Source organism: Conger conger, chromosome 7, assembly GCF_963514075.1.
Source record: "Conger conger chromosome 7, fConCon1.1, whole genome shotgun sequence".
Taxonomy (NCBI): Eukaryota; Metazoa; Chordata; class Actinopteri; order Anguilliformes; family Congridae; genus Conger; species Conger conger.
Window position 1 is genome coordinate 37,650,806 of NC_083766.1, and position 22,310 is coordinate 37,673,115.

At 46.2% G+C, this 22,310-nt stretch overlaps 1 protein-coding gene across 5 annotated transcripts in view; it reads right to left on the bottom strand.

Annotated features, from left to right (window-relative positions):
- The window catches only part of LOC133134107 (seizure protein 6 homolog), a 238,122-nt gene that overhangs the window by 12,247 nt on the left and 203,565 nt on the right, over positions 1–22,310 (bottom strand). For all 5 annotated transcript variants that reach the window (XM_061250533.1, XM_061250531.1, XM_061250534.1 and 2 more), the window contains exons 10-12: positions 8,172–8,368; positions 4,552–4,746; positions 440–631 (exon numbers count right to left, since the gene is read on the bottom strand). In XM_061250533.1, coding sequence (XP_061106517.1) covers positions 440–631; positions 4,552–4,746; positions 8,172–8,368 — 584 coding nt within the window. The remainder of the gene's footprint in view (positions 1–439; positions 632–4,551; positions 4,747–8,171; positions 8,369–22,310) is intronic.

Below are 22,310 nucleotides of genomic sequence, written 5' to 3' on the forward strand. Positions count from 1 at the left end.
ACTCGCGTACACACTTGGGCAGCCTCTCGCTCCACTTGGGGATGGTGGAGTCTCGGCTGTAGTGTGTGTGTGTGTGTGTGCGTGTGTGTTTGTGAGAGACTAGCGTGTGCATGTGTGAGACTGAGTGAACTGGCTGGTCTTACTCACGGACACACTTGGGCAGCCTCTCGCTCCACTTGGGGATGGTGGAGTCTCGGCTGTAGTGTGTCTGTGTGTGTGTGTGTGTGTGTGCTTGTGTGTTTGTGAGAGACTAGCGTGTGCATGTGTGAGACTGAGTTAACTGGCTGGTCTTACTCGCGTACACACTTGGGCAGCCTCTCGCTCCACTTGGGGATGGTGGAGTCTCGGCTGTAGTGTGTGTGTGTGTGTGTGCGTGTGTGTTTGTGAGAGACTAGCGTGTGCATGTGTGAGACTGAGTGAACTGGCTGGTCTTACTCACGGACACACTTGGGCAGCCTCTCGCTCCACTTGGGGATGGCCGAGTCTCGGCTGTAGCAGGAGAGCAGGCTGCCCCCGGTTAGCGCGTAGCCCTTGTTACACACGTACTGCACCGTGGAGCCCACAGAGAAATGGGAGCCGGTTATCACCCTGTGGCTGTGCTCCACGTTCCCAGGGTCTGGACACGACGTCACTGATCGTGCAGAGACAGACACAGACAAAGAGGTCAGTTATGAAGACAGTCAGGCACAATTATTCAGGAATTTAGGGCAAGTTAATGGCGCCTGTTTCACTTAAAATCCAGGAGTCTAACTTCTCAACCAATCAAAATGCAGGATACTAAGGACCAACCCTGGTGTTTCCAAAGGTTGTGAGTCACAAAAATAAAATCGCGTGCCAGCAGCGCAATGCATAAAGCCATGCAGATACGGGTCAGTAGCTTCAGTTAATGTTCACATCAACTTTCAGAATGGGGAAAAATGTGATCATGATTTTGATTGTGGTATGATTGTTGGTGGTTTGAGTATTTCTGTAACTGCTGATCTCCTGGGATTTTCACACACAACAGTCTCTAACAAAAAAACAGTGAGCAGCAGTTCAACTGACGGAAACACCTTTGTGATGAGAGGTCGACGGAGAAGGGCCAGACTGGTCGAAGCTGACAGGAAGGTAACAGAATAACCACGCATTACAACAGTGGTATGCAGAAGAGCATCTCTGAACACACAATGCGTCAAACCTCTAAGTGGATAAGCTACAGCAGCAGAAGACTTAATAAGTCTAAATAAATAAGTCTAATAACGATCAAATGAAGTGCTCACTGAGTGTACAAGAACTGGAATGTGCGCAGCACCTTTTATTCTCCATGCAAATCGCATCTTTGCCAGTAGGTGGCACCTGCATTATCTGGCTCCATGTAGAGGAGCATTCCGTGTACATATTGGCACGGCGCATTTCTGCTACAGTAATTAGCTGTACCCAAATGATTTACTGTTTTCCATTAAGGCTCTGATTGTAAATGTCTGCTTGTTAAATGCACCGTGACTATTGCTTTGACATAAATGACTTTGGTACAGTTATAAAGCGGAGTAATGGAGAAATGAAGAGTGTGCCAGTCTCCGCGCGCGATCTCGTCCCCGCGGTTAGTCCTCAGACCGCGGCGGTGCCGTCTGGAAGCAGGCCAGGCAGGGACCTGCCTGAGGGCGCGTGTACATTATACCAGTTGCAGGCTCCTGATTGTTTGTTTTTTCAGTACCAAATCGTAAGAAAAATGTTATGTTTCGATGTTGCTACTCGCTGGGTATGAGATGCCGCTCCAGACCGATCCGACTGGTTCATGGGCTCCTGATTGTTTTTGGTCTGAAAAATTTGGGCAGTGTCGGCTTGAATTCCTCAAGTGTGAGTGGATTTGCAAGCGGAATCCTTCAATCAGGAGGTGGTTCTGTGTATGGCGTTTATTTGAACTGGTCGGCAGCCCATGTAGTCTATGCCAGGGTTTCCCAAACAAGTTTCTGATTGGACCCCAAATGAATGTTCACAAACTTACACCACCCCAACACCCCACCCACACATCTTGTGCCGAACAACACCCTTTAGCCACAACTATACTGGAAATTTACCACAACCTCTCCTGCCTCATTGCTTTATTATTGTTGGGTTGTTGTAATGTTAAACATGTACTGGCCTACATTCACATATTTTAAAGAGTCAAAAATGACATTTCATCTTTCATTTCAAGATATTCAGGCGACCCTATCCAGGCGACGCAACACAGGGTCTATGCTATCATCCGATTGGTTGTCACAGTCTGACCTCGCAAAGTGTGAGAGGCCGTCCAAGCTTCCGACAGCATAACCCATGACAAAACTGTACAAAGCAAACCCGCCCTAAGACACGATTACAAGGCAGCGGCTTCCCCCTTTTATTGTGGGGGGAGATGGGTGGGCAGGGCACAGGTTAGGGGGGAGAGGGAAACTGTCAGAGCAGATCTATGAGTCCAGAACATGCCCCGCTGCTCAGTCACTGATTGGTGTTGGCTCAGGTCTGAACTGTGACAGAGCAGGTCAGGCCCCTCCCCCTCCCATGGCTGGCACTGTGGGGGCGCAGTGTGCGTGTGGCAGAGCGCTAGCGTGTCGCAGTCATGCCAAAGTGCTGTTTCTGCCCTCTGCCAGGGCCGTGGGCCAGCCTGCACTGTTAGCAGGGATGCTATTAGCTGAAGTCAGCTGGTCAACTACAGTGCCCAGCACAAAAAAAAAGGGACAGAAAGAGAGAGAGGGATAAAGAGAGATAGACTGACAGAGAGGGAGATCAACTCTTTCTCCGCTCCATCCACTGGGTTGTTGGGTCAGGCCCATAGAGCAGGGGTATCCAAACTGCAGGTCGGGACCCCATGTGGGGCCGCTCGATTTCAAGATGGGGTTGCCTGAAAATCCTTAAAAAGATAAAAAGGAATTTTTGTCTCTTTAAAATATGTGAATGTAGACCAATACATGTTTAACATTACAACAACCCTATATAATAAATCAATGAGACAGGAGAGGTTGTGGTATATTTCCAGTGTATTCATGGCTGAAGGGTGTTGTTAGGCGCAAGGTGTGTGTGGGTGGGGTGTTGGGGTCATGTAAGTTTGTGAACATTAATTTGGGGTCACACCAGAAAAATGTTTGGGAACCCCTGCCATAGAGCATACATAAGGACTGGAGAGGGTAGGGGGGGGCCCAGGAAGCTGTCTCTTCTGGCTCTACTGTACACACTGAGGGCAAAAGAGCTTGCTGCCCATTGAATTCAATGAAGAAACCCAATGTGATTTAACAACCAAAGAAAACTTAATCAGTCAAAAGTTTGATTATGTATAACAGTTTGTGAAACATATGTGTTGGTTCAGAAGCTGTGGAAACATATTTTATTTTCTATTTATTTTATTACATATTGCATATTTTCACAAACTGCTTTTCATGTGAAACGTAACAATCGCTAATCGAGTTTCAAAATGGCAATGTGGAGGTTTTATTTTGCCATCCAAAGTTTGATATTCCCCATTCACTGTAATGGGAGCTTCAATGCTTTGCCCTCAACATGTAGTACAGGCTTACTCCCGGGGCCTCACAAGCTGAGGTTAGCTGACGGCGTGCCTGCCAGTCTGGTTAAATATGCATGTCTATGGCCAGGACCCTGCATATGTAGCCTGCTCCACGAACACAGAGCAGTGTGGATAAACCTCCGGCACCTTCCATCAGAGGGCCGGGGCCAACGTGCTAATGATGTGGGAACGGGAGGATTCAGCGTGGGGGGACACACCGATAACACCGTGGGCGTCGGACCGCAGGGCCCAGCGTTGCGCGCCTGCGACTGCCGCCCGACGGCCGGTCGCCGTGGCGACCGTGCGGTGGAGCCGGGAACGCAGCCCAACTCATTACCGCGTACTTGTGTGTGTATTCACCCAGCGCGCTGCTATCATCACGCTAGAGAGCGCCCCCAAAATGGTGGCAGAGGCTCCTCACTGAACCTGAACCGAGCACACAGAGCAGACCAGAGATCCGGCCGACAGCTACCGCGCGGATAATCGGAAATCCTCTCCAAACGGAGTCCGCCGTGTGCAGTTCGGCTTTGGCGGAGGTGCTGGAGCGGGAATGAGGGAGCTCATCTGACCCAGTCAGCGGCCCCCCTCTCTCCCTCTGCAGGGTGGAAAACGTGTGCGCGAATGTGTGTCATCCAACAGAGCGTGGAACACATGGTTTGTTAGCGGGCATCAGGTTTGCTGTGTGTCAGCATTGCTTTGCTTTCACAGATTGCAAGGTTCTGAATGACTAAATGCCTCACGTTCAAAGATCAAAACTGTTCCACAGTTTGCTCATATCAGAAAGGCTTGTGTGACTTCTATGGTCTCTCTAGTTGTTTAGTATATCAGAAAGGTTTGTGTGAACTCTATGGTCTCTCCAGTTGTTCATATCAGAAAGGCTTGTCTGAATTCTATGGTCTCTCCAGTTGTTCATATCAGAAGGGCTCTTGTGAACTCTATGGTCTCTTCAGTTGTTCATATCAGAAGGGCTCTTGTGAACTCTATGGTCTCTCCAGTTGTTGTGCAGGGCTTGGAGACAGAGGGTGAGCTCTTACCCCTCTCACAGCTGGGCACATCCCCGCTCCATGTCAGGTCCCACTGGCACATGAGGATCTCTGTGCCCACCAGCTGAAACCCGGGGTAGCACTGGTAGGTGACCACCGTTCCGTGGATGAGCTCTGGGTGCGAGGTGCTCTTCCACCCACTGGTGATCTCCGGGAGCTCAGGACAGGTGTCGTTACGGGGGACCTCTGAGAGACAGAAAGAGAGAGAGAGAGGGAGGGAGAGATAAGGAGAGACAGAGAGAGGGAGAGAGAAAGCAAGAGGGAGAGAGACTTTGGCCTTAAACTGTTCATTTTATTGTTTATTTTTTACGATCCACACTAAATAAAAATTAATGCACCAAAACAAAAATGATAAACTACAATAAATTATAAGCATTCCCATGTCTCTTTGCCATTATTACCTCTTACCTTAATCAACAATCATCAAAAACTCCTCTTGCTCGACACTACATAAAACGCCTAGCCCCCAGATGTCAATACATTGAAAAAATATAAGACCATTTAGTTTGCAGGTTTTTCACTTATTTTTAGTTGAGCTGCTACTAAACCCTTAACTATGGATTCAAGTTCCACCACTTTCATCTTCTCATGAGCCAATTTGCATGTTTTGAGAGCGAGAAAGGGATGAAATCAGGAGAATGTAGCAATGGTGCCAGAATGACATATGGGAAGCATAAGACCAGAGAGGCCTCTGGAGAGAACCACCTCGGTCTCTAAAAGAAGAAAGAGTAAATGAATGCAGGCTTCACTGGGGTATAAGGTGACAGATCATCCAGTGTCACTGCAGGTGGACATCTCCAGAGGACTGCCACAGATCTTCAGTTCAGTTCAGAGTTTCACACACTTACAACTATTCAATGATTCAGTGCCCTGAACTTGAACTTGAATTGAACTTCTGGTTCACAGCACATTTTATTCTCCATGCAATTAGTATTTTGCCTGTAGGTGGTGCCTGCATTATCTAGCTTTATGCTGTGTAAAAAAGCAAGTGACCAGGCTTCTTTTTTTAAGCTGAATTCCTGGTCATGCGGAGAAACGGTGCTCATTAGCGTCACGGGCCTCATTCAATGTCAAGTCAATGGTACAATTGCGGTCCATGAGCCAATTTTCTTTAAGTTCTTGTATTAATGCAACAATACAGCAATACTTTGTCGATGATTCAGAGACAGAGTTCTTCACTCTCTCTCACACCCTTAGTGGAGGAGCTGGATTGGCTCGGATTGTCTCTGGCTCCAAAATGTACAGCATGGCGGTGCCGGTAAACATGACTTCCCAGGCTTTCTAAATGCTTTTCACAAGCCCATGGATAGCCAGTGGGTGACGTAACAGGCCATTGGACCACATTTTCTACAGTCTATGGTAAAAGCAGCAGTAGCATTCTGTGTACACAGTACTGTGGCGGAAGTACACTGAATACCCTCTTGTATCTTTACACATTCGTACATACAGTGGGCTCCAGAATTATTGGCACCCGTAATAAAAACGGCGAAAAAAGGCTGCATATAATAAACAACCTGGATAATGATCTATATTTTATGTTCAACATACAGGAAAACTATATACTTTTATTTCAATACATCTCATGTTTCAATGTCTTTTATATAGTAATCAAATTTTTTCTGAAAACCACAGATGCCAAAATGATTGATACCCCTAACAGTTATTGTACATAAAATCAAACAAAGTGAAATTGGTAATAACATTGAGTTAATCTCAGTCTAAAGGAACTATATTGTGCATTTCATCACTTCCTGTTTAAAAACAGCATGCAAAATCTCTTTGTCAACCATCAGCATGGGAAAAGCCAAAGAACTGCCAATTCAGAAGACACAGATGGTAATTGACCATCACAGGACGGGTACAAAAAAATACATAAACAATTCAACAAACCATTAAGCACTGTACATGCAATAAGAAAAAGGCGTAGAACATATGGAATGGTTGCAAACTAGCCAGGAAGAGGATGCAAGTACATATTATCCCCACAAACAGTAAAGAAAATGGTGAGGGAGGCCATAAGTAAGGGGAGATTGGATTGGTTGTGTCGTGGGGTCACCAGTCTGAAAAAAAAAAGATATATATATATGGCACCTTCATACCAGCAAACTCTGACTGAGCAGAATAAATAAAACCAAGCATCTTGAGTTTACCAAACCTCATTGGAATTATGACTGGAAAAGAATGCTATGGTGAGATGAGACCAAAATTTCATTGTTTTGGCCATACCCACCATCGACATATTTGGTGGTAAAATGGAGAAGCACAATAACAGTCAAATATGACAGTGGGTCATTGGTGTTTTTGAGATTTTTAAACCAGGGGTGCCCAAAATTGTGGAACGTATTTTTCGGGGAAATAAATGTTTTATTCAAAAAATGTAAAACTTTGGTTGATTTCATTGAATTATTAATAATGCGCACTACTTTACACATATCACATATTGGAAGATAAAGCTTATGTCAATAACTGTATTCCTTTCTGTGCATATTTATTAAGGGTGCCAATAATTCTGGAGCCCACTGTAAGTAACCCCAAGGTTGAAGCCTAGCAGGTTGTCAGCGATGCTTTGCTCTCCCATAACATGCTAATAAAGACAGGAAGGCAGTTCAGCGCAGTGCTGGGATGAGGAATCTGGGCCTCTGGGCCTTCGGGCGGTGGGGTTGTGTGTCCCAGATTCAGGGTGTTTGCTGTTCGAGGGCCTCCAAAGCCCAAAGGAAACATGGCACTTACAGATGATTATCGCTCCAAATACTGCTGCTCCAAACACGACAGCGGCGATGAAAAATTCAGCCAATGGAGCACAGGCTGGCCGGTCTGCGAGCGTAAATTAAACCTCCAACGAGCACGAAGCCTGCCATCAATTTGCAGCGATGGCGTGTGGCGGTCCGCGCCAGCGGGAGGGTGTCCTGGCCCCGCCCCAGGCAGGCCGTTTCCCAGGCAGTGCCGCTCACCCCGCTTCCCTTTCATTATGTTCAATTTTGATACCCATAATCCCCTGCACTTGCACAGCTCCAGCAGGGTGCGTGGACTCCGAGATGGTTTCATCTGCTCTCCTGCTGCTCCTCTCTTTCTCCCTCTCTCTCTCTCTCTCTCTCTCGCTCTCTTGCTCTCTCTCTCTCGATCTCTCTCTCTCTCTGGAAGGAACTTCCTGCAGCGCAATGTGTTTCTGGAATGTTCTATACAGCCTGGCGTATACCGTTGCCATGCGGGCAGTGCTTTTGTGTCTCCCCCACCCCCCTGCCCCCCCATCAAAAGGTCACCTGTCACCTGACTTCCTCTCCCTCAGTGGAACTGCCACAGCACCTGACTGAAATGATTGAGGATTGAGTTACTCAGCTATTAAGTGGGGTTGGTTGGGGGGGGGGGGTGTGGAGGGTGGTTGTGGGCGAAATGTCCCTGTGGTGCTGCCTGCCATATCTATAACAAGGCCCTAATTAAAATGCTTCAAGTTTCAATTAGTGGTTTCAATAATATTTCCACAAAGCCTGGTGCCGGGAGCCTGGGGAAGAGGTTTTCCGGTAATTGGGCTCGGTTCACATCGCTTCGCATTCTCCGCCAGCCGCTAAATCAGGCGGGGTGGGCGGGGCGGACGGGGCGGGCGGGGGGCCTACCGAAAAAGTGCACCACGAAGCCGTTGTGGTAACCGAAGATGTTGGTGGCGGGGTCGGTCTGGAACTGGACGGTGACGTCAGCCATGGAAGTGTAGAGCTTGAAGCGGGTGCGTGTGCCACTGTACTGGCCCAGGATGTTGGCGGTGAGGTCGTCGCCGTCGTAGAAGGTCAGCATGTCGTTCTTTCCCACGTGGAGCCTGCGGGCGGGCCTCAAGTTCACTTTCAAATGTTTGCATTTGAACACATCATCATAGAAACACAGTACTGCGAAAGCAGTGCTTTAGACATTAATACAAACAAAACCCTTGGAAATTATCACCATAATCACTTGAAAAAACCACAAATATATGGATTTAGAATTAATATGAATACCAAATTAGCAGCAAGCTATATTAATACCAAATTAGCAGCAAGCTATATTAAACACTTACAACCAAGAGGAAAAAACTGAAAAATGTCCTTCACTGCTCTGGCACACATACCCTACCTGGCTGCTGCGCTAACACCTCCTACTCCTTTCCAAAAAGGGAAGAACGTCAGATCCAACAGAAGGTCTATTCTCACTCTGTTGCCTCCATTTTCAGCCAAGCACTCTCAAACATAACACACTGTTTCTCTCCTTTCATAATATCAGAGGGCCACAGGGCTGCTTTTCTGTCGAGGCAGTACTGACCGGACTGCTCGGAGGCTAGGGACTTCTGAAGCCCGGCTTCCCCCGGGAAACACTTTGAAACAGTGAGGGGATGGAGAAAATGTGACGGTTTGGTCTCTGTAGAACCTCGAGGCAAAAAGTGTGTTCATCTCCAGAATGTGTCTCTCACATTTCGTGTGAAAGTACGGTTGTGGAATGGCTAGGAGGGGCGGGGGGCGCTTGACACTGAAACCCTGTCACACACCTCTTATTTCTGACTCCCACTGAACTGAAATTTGAAGGCAAAATGTTTTTCAGACCTAGCCCAGGACCTGGCCCCCCATCCGTAAGGTTCTGTCTGTGTTTTAAAAACTGAGTAACAGGCTACTTCTGCATTGGTCTGCATTTTAATTTTCTTAATATATATAGCGGCTTTATCCAAAGCGCTCTACAATTGAGGCTTCTGAGTCACCCATTTACACATACAGTCACGCACCAACGGCAATTAGTTGTCATGCAAGGCACCAACCAGCCCGTCAGGAGCAATTGGGGGGTTAGGTGTCTTGCTCACTTCGATACACTTCTGCCTTGCCTGTGGAAAGCAGTCTCCCCAGAGACGTTTCTGTAAGTCTGAACAGTTGAGGTTAAATCCCTATGTCTCAAAAGAGCTCACCATTTACATCCATTTTAATATCAAACAAATGTATTTTTCTTCTGTCAGTGCCAAACCTATTCTTTCCTGTCTCTGTGGGAATACATATTTGGAAAATTCCCGTGCTGTAAAAGTACGGAACGAAAGATGCTGGGAATTCTGTATCTAATTTAGGACAGATTTTATTCAGAAACAAATGCTGAATAATTCATTGTTAATTTACTGCTCTCCAAGACCTTCTAAGGCTTCTCATGAATGTGTAATTTCAAGAAATGTCACCTCCATCACATTAGTAAAATATGAATAAAATGAGACAGTCGTGGATTAACTCTGAAGTACTGTTTTCTCCCCAGAGGGAGGGGACGGTTGACCCCTGCTTGGCACTAATTAACTATTGATGGCCACTGATAGGCTGAGAGACAGGTGGAAACGGTGGTCATTTGTCAGAAGTGATTGAAATCCTTTCCCTAGGTTTATTTATGACCAGTGAGTGACCTGCCTTGGGCAGTGACTTCACAAGGTTCCGAAGAAGGCCATTTTGTTCTGCCTGCTATGCAGACAACGACTACGTGGAGACTTTCTCTTTCTTACGAGCTAATATTCAGTCATTTAGCAATCTTTATTCTCCATAGTCTGCATTACTGTTACTGATGAATGTTTACACTCACTGCTGTGTGAATTGATAGATCACTTTACAGTAATTGTAAGAACTGAAAGCAGACAAAGGGGACCTTCCAGACCGTCCAAATGGTTCTGAGAAACACGCGGGTTATTAAAACGTATTGTGAGCGCGGATGCTTGTCGCTTTTCACATATTTCATCGCCGCGGCGGTGGCAGAGGTGCTTCTGACGCATGAGAATGAATCTGCGGCTTTATTGCTTCTAATACGTACAGGACACTTTTTCCGTAACAAATGAGCTCGAACTAAAAAAAGAGAGATGTATAAAATGAAAGATCTTGAAAGTAATAAAAACAGTGTCAACCCGCAACGGCTGTGTCTTGATAAAGTGAAGCGCTGCTGCTCGTAGGTCAGCAGCCCCTGTCACATTTACCATTCGGTGGCAGAATTATAATCTTTCAGCGGTAATAAAAAGAAAGGCAGCCGCAGCTTGACTTTCCGCCGCGGCGGGCCCCGCCTCTCTCTGAAGGCATTAACCTTTAGAGATGATGAAGTTTGGGGGCCCCGTTCCTTCCCGAGGCGCGGGGAGAGGCGGAGAAACAGGGGCCTGCATTCAAAGCAGAGGCAGAAAGAGCTGAAAAAAGGGAAATGCGATCCCTTCCAGGGCTGCCTCAGCACAGTAAACTCCACCGCCATGTGCGCACCTCTTGAAAGGGTGTCAGAGAGCTTTTGTGTTCGGATTTTGCAGCGGTTCTGTGGGTTGGCCGCATTAATATGCACCGAGTGAGAGTGCTACAAAGCTCATGAAGGGGAGGGGGGGGGGAGTGTAGGGGAACAGCCAACCCCTCCCCAACACAGTCAGCTATGGGTAAAACCAATCCTCCAGTACCGATCCATCACTTGTCTTCCAAACCCGCCACAAGATTTATTCTGCATCCAGATTGCATTTACATGAACGGGTGCACATGACTTGTTGAAGGATGGCTACCCAGAGGACTAACTCTTTAATGGTCATTTAGATTTTTCCCCCTCTTTTTGCACAAATTAATCTACCTGCCTGATTGCTCTGCCGGCAAATCCCATTTCTAATCAGTCTCCTCACGCGGCGTGCGGGCGTGGCCGCTCTCTCTCTCTCTTCCGAGTACCCGGCGCGACTTCACACGTCCTTGAAAGTAAAGTGAAAGTGGATAGCACTTCCCCCGGCGCGAGTTCAATGAGCCCTTGATAAAAAACAACTCTGCTCAAGCTGTGCTCAGCGCAAAAAAAGTGCTGCAGAAATGAACGCGCTTCATTGTGTCTTCGAAGTGCCAACAGTCTTGACTGGTCTTATTTTACACTGTACTCTGTTCTATTCTTACATAATGTGCTCATTACGCAATGCTGGCCTCTGCTTACCCTTCTCTCATACACTGTCATATTGTCTCCGAGTTCTATTTGCTGTTTGCCTTTTGAGATTTCTAAATACATATTAATGCCATCTTCTTTTCCTCTCTATCACAAGAGATTTGACATCTCGTGGGTTTAACTGCAAAATAAATAAGGGCAGGAGAATAGAATGCTGCTGTGTGCGTGCGTTTCAATGTGCAGATTCAAAAAATGCTCAAGATGGGCTTGTCCTTGAGGCTGTTGTGAGATGTTTCAATCACTTGTACAGCTGTGTTTCAGTGAAGCAGTTGCCACGGGAGCTGGTTTCCCCCACAATGTGAACACAAGTGAATAAGTGCTGTAGCTCTATTAGAGCTGAACTTGGTTTTGTAGTTTCCACCTGAGAGTTAGTGCTGTAGCTCTATTAGACCTGAACTGGGTTTGTAATTTCCACCTGAGAGTAAGTGCTGTAGCTCTATTAGAGCTGAGCTGGATTCTGTAGTTTCCACCTGAGAGTAAGTGCCTGTAGTTCTATTACAACTGAACTGGGATTTGTAGTTTCCACCTAAGAGTAGGTGCTCGTAGTTCTATTACAGCTGAACTGGGTTTGTAGTTCCACCTGAGAGTAAGTGCTCCGAGGTCTATCACAACTGAACTGGGATTTGTAGTTTCCACCTGAGAGTAGGTGCTCGTAATTCTGTTACACCTGAAGTGGGTTTTGTAGTTTCCATCTGAATGTAAGAACTACAGGTGGAGAGGGACCGAGGTATGGAGCTGAGTGAGTCATCCCTCTGGTCTGGAGGAACAGTACAAACTGCCACTCCACTCTCCCTCAGGAGCACAGGCACTTCTGGCACAAAGCAGCACAACAACAGACACAACTGTGATTTTATCTCAGTTCTGCTACCAGTTGTTTACCATTGTTTTGAAAAAATATATATATCAGTAGAAATGTATTTATGAAATGCTTTAAAATGAACTAAGCTTTTTATTTCATCTTCATCATTTCATACTTCAATGGTGAAAAACCCATGGGCATGCACACATGCACAAATACACACACACACACACACACGCACACACACACAAAACAGGCACAAGCCAGCATTTGACGGGACTGCCCTGCCTCTGTCAGACTAAAGAGCTTGTGAATAATGGCTGCCTCCTCCTATGTCACTCATTGTGCATTCCAAGAGGCTATGAGGGAGATGTGGTTTCAGAGACAGATACACACACACACACACACACACACGCACATGCACAAACAGGCAAAGCACACACACATGCAGACACACACACACGCACACACACACGCACATTTACATATGTATTTGAAGTATTGATGTTGCTCAAATTGGAAACCTTCCAGCGGATCCCAGAGCATTTTAATAAAACATGCTGGTAACCAAAACATACTTTCATATGAAAGGCAAGATTTGTTTTGAGTACTGGCGAAAATAGATAGATTATATTTCTTTTTAAAATAGTTGATCTTTGGGATTTGCTGGTGTTCCAAGGATTTAAAATGAACTGTTTGACCCAGGTCTAAACACATACAGTTTACTGTTTTTGTTGTTTTGGCTCTGTACTCCAGCACATTTGAAAAACAAATTCAAATGGGTAAAGTGCAGGCTGCCACCCCCCTCAATTTTAGGGGACCATAAGTAATTGGACAAATAAGCGTAATGTTAAATAAAAGTAATCACATTTAAAAAAAATGTTTTTCAAAATGTTTACACACTAACACAGGGACTTGAAAAACAAAGACCAAAACCTTACACTCATGTTCCAAACCCCTATATCATTTCTAAAAATATACAAACACATTCTCTGCTTTCGACTCTTTCCAAGACTTTACACATAATTATCTACTTTTGGCACAATTCTCACAAATGTAATTTCTTGTATTAACATGGAAATAGTACCCTTCATAATGCTAAACGCATATGGCCAATTGTCTGCATACCTCCTCACGAGTTTAAATACTATTTTCAATTCGCAATCACAGCTAACACATGAATAAAAGGGCCACAGGTGTGCATGCCTGTATTGGTGAACAATGGATGCCAATGCTGTAGTGAGAGGAAGAGTGAGAGGTGGAGGTGGAGGAAGAGGAAGAGGAAGAGGAAGAGGAGGAGGAGGATGATGTCGAGGTGGATGAGGCAAAGCCGGAGCCAGGAGAACAAACATTTCCAATGAGATCCAGGCCACATTAGTTTATCATGTAGTCGAGCATGGTTTGACCATGTGGGAGGCTGAGCAACTTCATTGAAACATTCATGAAATGTTTGCATTCGCTGAAAGCCTCAAATTGTTTTCAATTGTTTACACACGTTTTCTGAAACCATCCCTCATCACATTTTTGTGTCAAAATGATACACACATACATGATATTAATAAAGCTTACTGAGAATTTATTTAATCCCTGTCAAACAGCATTAATTAAGACTTGGGGTGAGCACCACACGGGCGTGGGCGTGGTCCTCCAGCAGCAGGCTGCGGGGGGGGATAGGCTGTCCCTCCCCACAGCCCCTCCACCACCCCTCTGCTATGATACGGCGTATCGTTCTCAGTAAGGGTTATTCATATGATGCATGTGTGTGTCATTTTGACACGATTTTGAGAAGAGGTAATATGGCTTTGACAGAGATGTTTCATTTAGCTGGAGATTTCTGGAGATTTCTGGAGTTTTCTGGAGTTTTTCCAGCATGATTAATGGTATTGTTGTTTTTGTTTAGAGCTTTGAGAACATGAGGTATTCAGAAAACGTGTGTGAATAATACATTTTAAAAAATAGTACTTTGTTGCAAATACATGCAAAAATACTCTAATTAAAGGTGACAGTCTGCACTTTAACCTCACATTCATTGTTTCATTTCAAATCTGGTGTGCTTGAGGAAAGTTTGAAAACAAAATTGTGTCACTGTCCAAATACTAACAGACTGCACTGTACAGAATATGCACATTGACCACACACACACAGTCCATGCATACTACAAATGCAGCCATACACAGACAGGCAAACAGAAACACACACACACACACACACACACAGACTCACACACACACATACAGACAGACAGACTCACACACACACACACACACACACAGACTCACACACACACACACATACACATACACATACACATACACACACACACACACACACACACAGACAGACTCACACACACATACACACATACACTCACTCACTCACTCACTCACTCACTCAAACACACACACACACACACACACACTCACTCACATACACACCGCTCTCTCAGGAGAAGCAGAGTAATTGAGAATGCTTTTAGAGACCGAGCTGCAGTCGCAGCGCTTTCCCCCCCTGTGAAAAACATGCAGAAACAGCTGCTCGGGAAAGCGTGAAACAAGAAGCCTAACAAATGAAACAGGGACCCGGGCAACTTCATTTCACCCTCTTACTGGGAGAGAAAGCCTGGGTACAAATCTGCACAGCACGCCCGGCGCTTTCACACACTCCATAAATGCCAATAATAGGCATGGTGCCCAGGAGCGAGGCCACCTCCAAGCTGCCGTAATCTTGTTTTCCACATGTTCCCGGCTTTGAGCGCCGATCACACGCTGTGTGGGAGCGCCTCTCTCAGATACAGATACGCCGTATCATAACAGAGGGGCGGTGGATCAGGGCCGGCCTATCCCCACCGCAGCCTGGTGCCGGAGGACCGCGGCTCCCGTCTTTAAACAGCCGAGCCTGCGAGGTGCTCAGCCCAAGTCTTAATTAGTTGCTTAAATTGTGACGCTGTTTGACTGGGATGAAATAAGTTGCCCGAATGGACGGGAATTCCCCCCCACCCCCACCCTCTGTTTTCTGACCCTTTAAATGCAAGTGTTCAAATGCCTATGAAAATGCAGGATGTTGCGTGTATATCAGAGCTGGGTGAAATAAGATCATTTTTTGGATTCAAATACTTTTATATCCTTTACTGAGCTTGTCTGATGTACTGGAACCTCTCAGAAAGTGCAAACCCTACCTTTTGGACATTTTGGCTGCCTCAGTTGCACCAGGCAAGATTGATTGAGAACAGAAACGTATTCGGATCCAAAACAATTACGTGTTTTACCAAGGTCTGGTTGATTAGGTGGCCAGATCATAAGGGCCTGTTTGCAGGGTTGCTGTAAGGTGATTCCACAGGCCCTGACTGACAGGAACCCCCAAATCTATACAGATTTTCTGGGGTGGTGGAGCACAATGTGTGATCTTCTCATAGGGCCTAGAATCCCTGGTGGTGCCCCTGCCTGTTTAGAAATGTGGCCAGGACAGCAGGAAACTCCTCACTTTTTCCACATTATAGGAGCTGTCTGTGGAGTTGACTTTGACTTGATTGCGGGCTGGTTTTCGGCTGCCGGCTTTCGGCTGCTGTTTGGTGTGGCAGCACCTCCGCCTGTGAGTGACTGGGCTCTAACGGGAGTCGTCAGGCCCCAGCGACTCCCCGTCCCCGTTAGCTTTCCGAAGGCGTCACCGAGCCCGGCGGCGAATTGAATCTCCTCTGGACCGTGCGCCCGTCGCTCCGGGGGCACTAATGGGAAGGAGTTATCCAAAACAATTCATTGAAATGAGGTTTTCTTGTTTGTCTGTTTCTCTTTTTAATTAGAAAGGTGGGTATTGGTTATATAAAAAAGAGCCCCGGGGCTTTGGCTGATTGCCTGGTCAAAAAGAGAGATGAAAAACGTAATCAATAATACATCCTGCTAATTTCTGCTCCCCTCTCAAGCCAGCGTTGACACCCACCCTGGCAGGTATTCAGGTCCGCTGCCCGAAAATGTCCACGAGAGCGAGTGCAGCCATTGCTCTTGAGGGACCAGAGCCCACTCTAGGCTCTGCCTGAATTTGTTTAGGTTTGGCTTTGTATAAACACAGGGATCACTACTGCATTAAAACCAACACAGCGCTTTTTACTCTGACTACATTAACCTTACTTACAAGTACATTTAAGTGATTTGTATTTCTTCACAAATGTTTTACTTTCGGTGCTTGCTCCAAACTGTGAATAGAAAGTGAGTGTATTTTTAAAATCTTGGCTATAGTAATTACAGTGACTTTTCATCTGACTCATGTAGAATAAAAGAATGCTTAGGATGACTAAGTCATATTTACTATTCTATGTCACTCAAGCAACAAAATGATTCATTCTTTTTATTTCATTTTTGAACAAATGCCTTGATTCGACAAAGCATTTTTCACAAATCACTTCAAGACTCAAAACTCAACAAAAGATACAAACTAGTCACGCCTGTATCAAGCAGTGCAAACGGAAACTCATCAAACTAAATGTGACAAATAAATCACAAAGAAAACTATAATTGCAGAACAAACAAAGTTTTAAATATTTGCTTTAACCATTGAAACAACACAAAGAAATCACCAAATAGTGTACTCGAATCAGAATCATCTTTATTGGCCAAGTGTGCTCATGAGGAATTTGACTCCAGAACAGTTTCCACCAATGCCTTACAAAATACAAAAACAAAGACACACGACAATAAATAAGAAAGTTTAATATAAAAAAGAGAATTTCCACAACAATATACTCAATATACACTTTATTAGGAACACAAGTACACCTACTTATTCATGTGATTATCTAATCAGCCAATCGTGTGGCAGCAGTGCAATACAATAGATACAGGTCACAGGCTTCAGTTAATGTTCACATCAACCATCAGAAAAAATGTGATCCCAGTGATTTTGACCGTGGCATGATTGTTGGTGCCAGACAGACTGGTTTGAGTATTTCTGTAACTGCTGATCTCCTGGGATTTTCACACACACACTAGTCTCTACATTTTGTAGAGAATGGCATCTCTGAACACACAACGCGTAGATAGGCTCTAAGTTGATAGGCTACAGCAGCTGAAGACCAATAAGTCGGATAAAATCACTATATAAATGCAGTCCATTTACCATGTAAATTGGGTATTGCGCATAGCCTGAAATCTGAACATGAGACATGATACTCTACATGAAATAACACAAATATAAAGCATTGTCCTCAGGCTGTTGCCCAGTAGCACCTCTCCATGCCTCCTCCATGGCCTGGAGTGCAGCCTGCTGCAGGGTGCTAGGAGCTCACCCTCCACCTCCAGGCCAAAACGGCTCTGCGGAGGTCTCAGAATACAGAAACGCGGGGGCTCGGACAGAATCTGTATGTGCCGCCAACCTCTCCCGTACTACAGAACGCACGGCGGAAGTCCACACTTTCCCAGACAATGACAAATGTCAACAATGACAAAGACAGCATTTTGAGTTTTCAGATGGCCGTATGTGCCCTGGTTCACAAGATGCCACATTACCATTTTCTGGAACTGCACCGTTCCTATTCCGTGTCCCGTTTCCCTTCCTCTGCTCCAACAATGTTCCGGACTGTTCTACAGCATTGATCTTTGGCTGAGTATCACACAGTCACGTGTCTTTTTTGATCAGTATGGTGACATCCCTCACCGTCACCTTAACTGGCAGCAGCACTTCAAGGAGAAGACGTGTGTAGACATGATAATAAGTGGTTTAAGATTCAACATTTGCAACTAAGTTTTTGCCATTATAATAATAATGATTTTAAAAATGATACTCAACATTAGTACTGCCTCTAGCACAACATAAAGGTTTCCCTGCCACATAACCTTAGCCAGGGACACTGAAATCTGGCCCTGGAGACCAGCTGTATTGCTGGTTTTTAATCTTCTCCTGCACACTGGACTGATTTAAACCAGGGACAGCAGGTGAGTTAAATCTCTGGCTATTCAGTGGCATCAATTAATCGATTAACTATCAGGTAGAAAAGAAAAACAGCAGTACTACCAGCATCCAGGAACACCTTTTTGCATCCCTGACCTCAGCTGCCATTGTCATCCTGCAATTCAAATGTCTTCCACAAGAGGGCTCCATCATCCAGGACACCCGACCGACGCAATTTCCTCTATTTACTGATAGGGAATGTGTGTATTTATGACTCTCTTTTCCTTGACTTCAACCATAAACTTCTCCCTTGTCACTACGGCAGTTTTGGCACACAGGACACGGCGAAACGTTCGGCGTAGGAGCGGCCGGGTGCGTCTGGCGGAGCCGGTTCAGCTAGCCGCGCGGAATCCAGGTGCGGAGCGCGGCTGCCGGGAACGGGCGAGGCCGGGCCCTCGCGCAGGTGCGCCGACTGTCACCTGTCACCCACCACCCTCCTGCCTGCGCGCCAGGCGGCCGCGCCGCGGGGTAATGAGAGGGAGTCGGGCCCTCCGGTTCCGTGCTAAACGAATTAATCAGCCGTCATTATGCGCCGTGTTCCCTTGTAATTTTGAGCGTGGGTATGCTGATGAATGGTTATGGGGGAGTGAGAGCGTTCTCATTACCGCGGAGAGAGAGCTCCCGCTCGTCTCGTTCCGCACGGGGAGGCCTGAGTCACGGCCCCCCAGGAGCGCGTGGGCTGGCGGACCAGCGGGGAGGACTCTTGGGAGGGGGTGTGTGTGGAGGGGGGGGGGGGGTCTTCTCCTTCTCAGGTTAGAGATGAGACGCTGTAGTGTGAGGAGCTGGGATAAGTGTGGAGGCACTCGAGCGTGCACTGAGGAGCTGAGGTTAGAGAACGGACTGCACTTGTATGTCTTTCATGATCTGAAAGCAGTGGGAAGTGGGAAGTGGGAAGCTACCCCCCTAACCACCGGTGTGTAGCATTGATGTCCAGCAGATGCTTTTGTGCCAGATAGCTCACCACACATCAGAGATGATCAGGTGGGACTGACCGAGCCTGCTAAGGAATACTACAAAAAGCGAGGAGCTTCCTACTGTCCTTGCCAAACAGGCAGAGGCCCCACCAGGGGTTTTAGGCCCCGTGAAAAGATTTCACATTGTGCCCCACCAGCCCAGGAAATCTTATGTTCAAATATTTTTTGAGGGTCAGACAGAGCTCTTCCCACCCCCACCCCCCACCACCTTAAGGCGCCTTGGTCCTTAAGACCTATGGTCCACCTATGGTCCGGAAAACTAATCATCCAGGCCCAGGTCAAATATGTAATTGTTTTGGAGTCAAACACTTTTCTGTGCTTGAGTGATCTTGCATGGTGCAGTTGAGCCAGAAGGCGAGGATTGGACTTTTTTATTTCATAGGTTCCATTACACCAGACAAGCTCAGTAAAGCGTAGAACAGTATTGGAATCCAAAACAATTACTCCCTGCTGAAAAAAAAACAGCTCAAGCCAGGTTCTCAAACAGCTGGTAGCTGGTTGACCAGTAAGAGCAGCTCAATACTCAACACGGTTTAACCGGCTCGAGCCATGTTTCGAAACAGCCGGTAGCCGGTATTTCAAGCCGCTCGTAGCTGGATTTTACACCGGGGCTGAGATCAACCCTGGCTCTAGGCCACTTATCCGTCACTTACTGTATCTCCACCTCCCTGACTATTGTAAAGCCACCGCTCATTTTCCCAGGGCGGTAATGGGAAGCGGGGCCGAGGCGACGCTAATAAAGAGCGTGATGGATCCGCTGCGTTTCATCACGCTGCGCCGCGTACGCCAGGTTCCGTCCCCAGTCGTTTCCCCCTCCATCTGCACGTCTCATCCCACGTGCCTCGCCCATAATGCTCCATCTGCCGTTTGACAAACCCGCTACTTTAGATAGGAGAGATGGCGGCCGGCTTCATACGGCAGCTCGAGCTGAGCCAGGCTGACCCAGCCACAGCCTTGACAATCCCATCTGCCTGAATCTCGCTTAATTACAAACACTTCAACCCGCGTGCTCGCTCGTTTCGCCTTTGATCATCTTATCGTCTAAGTGGGAGATAAGATGCCCGAGACGGAGGCAGCCGATAGGCTGAACAGAAGCTTGAAAGCTTGCAAGGTTTTGGCCCTGTTTTGATTTGCAGATGAATAGGAGAGATGAGCAAGCCCGAGACATGAGTTTAATATTTCAGGCGGGGCTCACGGTTTCCACATCTAACATTGAAAAAGGGGCAAAGGTTTGCACAACCTGGTAATTATTGAAAAACAGGGGCTCGGAGGAGAAAGTTTGGCAGATTAAAAGAGAATACTCCGGCACGCTGTATCTCTCCTCGTTAGGCCTCAGGCTTTTCAGACTGTGGGCACCAGTTCTTCCTCAAAGCCTTCGAGACTTTGAAAAGCTCCCTAGCTTTTTTGAGCCATGTGGCTGCAAATAATCATTAATTTCTCGAGTCAGGTGACATTGACCGTGTTATACTCAAATGTTTGTGTACGCACAAACATTTTCAAAGCTTAGCATCCTCTGGTGACACCGAGCTGGTGGAGTGTGTGCCCCTGTCCCAGCACTGTCTCTAATGCCTAAGCATTTCAAAGAAGACCCATTACTGCGAGAGCTTCTTCTGCCATACAAAATGGACACCTTACAACTTACTGGCATCTCATGAACTGATAAAAACAACAAAAACAAAAAAGCTAAATCACAGAATGCTTCAATGATTCATCAGAAGCTGACACAGTATGGCTTCCTGCTCTATATGGTAACATGGTGCACCAATCCGCAAGCATACACTCAGTGAGCTTTTAGATTTATTAGAGTTATTCAGTTTTTGTGCTGCTGTAGCCTATCCACTTTGAGGTTTGATGTGTGTGTTCAGAGATGCTCTTCTGCATACCACTGTTGTAATGGGTGCTTATTTGTGTTACTCTCACCAGTCTCGCCCTTCTCCATCGACAAGGCATTTTTGTCCACAGAACTGCCACCCACTTCTTTTTGGATCTTTTTTGCTTTCTCACCATTCTGAGTAAACTCTAGATACTGTTGTGCAAGAAAATCCCAGGAGACCAGCAGTTACAAAAACACTCAAACCGCCCGTCTGACAATCATACCATAGTCAAAATCACTGAGATCACATTTTTTCCACATTCTGATGGTTGATGTGAACATTAACTGAAGCTCCTGACCCATATCTGCATGATCTTATGCATTGCACTGCTGCCACACGATTGGCTAATTAGATAATCGCATGAATAAGTAGGTGTACAGGTGTTCCAAATAAAATGAGTGTCCCTGGGTGACAGTGAGTGTATGTGTTTCCCCTGCTCAGCACAAATTATACGGGTGTGAATAATCTATGGACAAAGCAATTTTCAGGGTGTTTTTAAAATCCACATGCCGGCACTTAACGCACCCCATTCATGCTCAAAGTCATCTACCTTCCTCCTTTTTGTGTGAGACAGAGCTATGAGCTCCACAAACATTCTCTGTTTGACATGGATTCAGTTTGTAGATAAAGTGTGCTGTGTTTTCTGTGACCTGGCAGAGCTTTTCAGTACTGCCATACCGGGAGGTGAAAAAACATTCCCATTTCTGCTCTTTTCTCAGCTCAGGTTTGAGGATGTGATGGTGCAGTTCTCAGAGAGAAGGTCAGAGCAAAGGTCAAAAATAGCACAGACCACCACGGCGCTACGTGCTTGCATCACCACAACAGGCTAGCACTCAGATCTCATCCAGGCCTTCACTGAGCAGACAAACTGCAAACAAACTGCTGCAACTCTTAGATATACAATTTTATACAGTGTGTACAGAAGTTCAATGACATGCCTCCAAACTCATTGGATGGTGCTTCATCCCACAGCAAGGCAATGATCCCAGGCATATGCCAGTGCTCTCTTTCTTCTTAATAATGTTCAAAAACAGTTTGTTTCGGTAAGCCTGTAGTCTGGTCTATCTTTTTCTCAGCCTCGTAATGACTTCCTTCATTGGCACCTCGTAACTCGAAGAAAACTGTAAGTTATCATATACCTGCACTAAGGAAGTGACTGAATACAGATAACGAATCAGAAACAGCTGAGAAGCCAAGTGTTTGGCTCCCTAAAATGGGGGTACTATGTATAAAAAGTGATGTGATTCC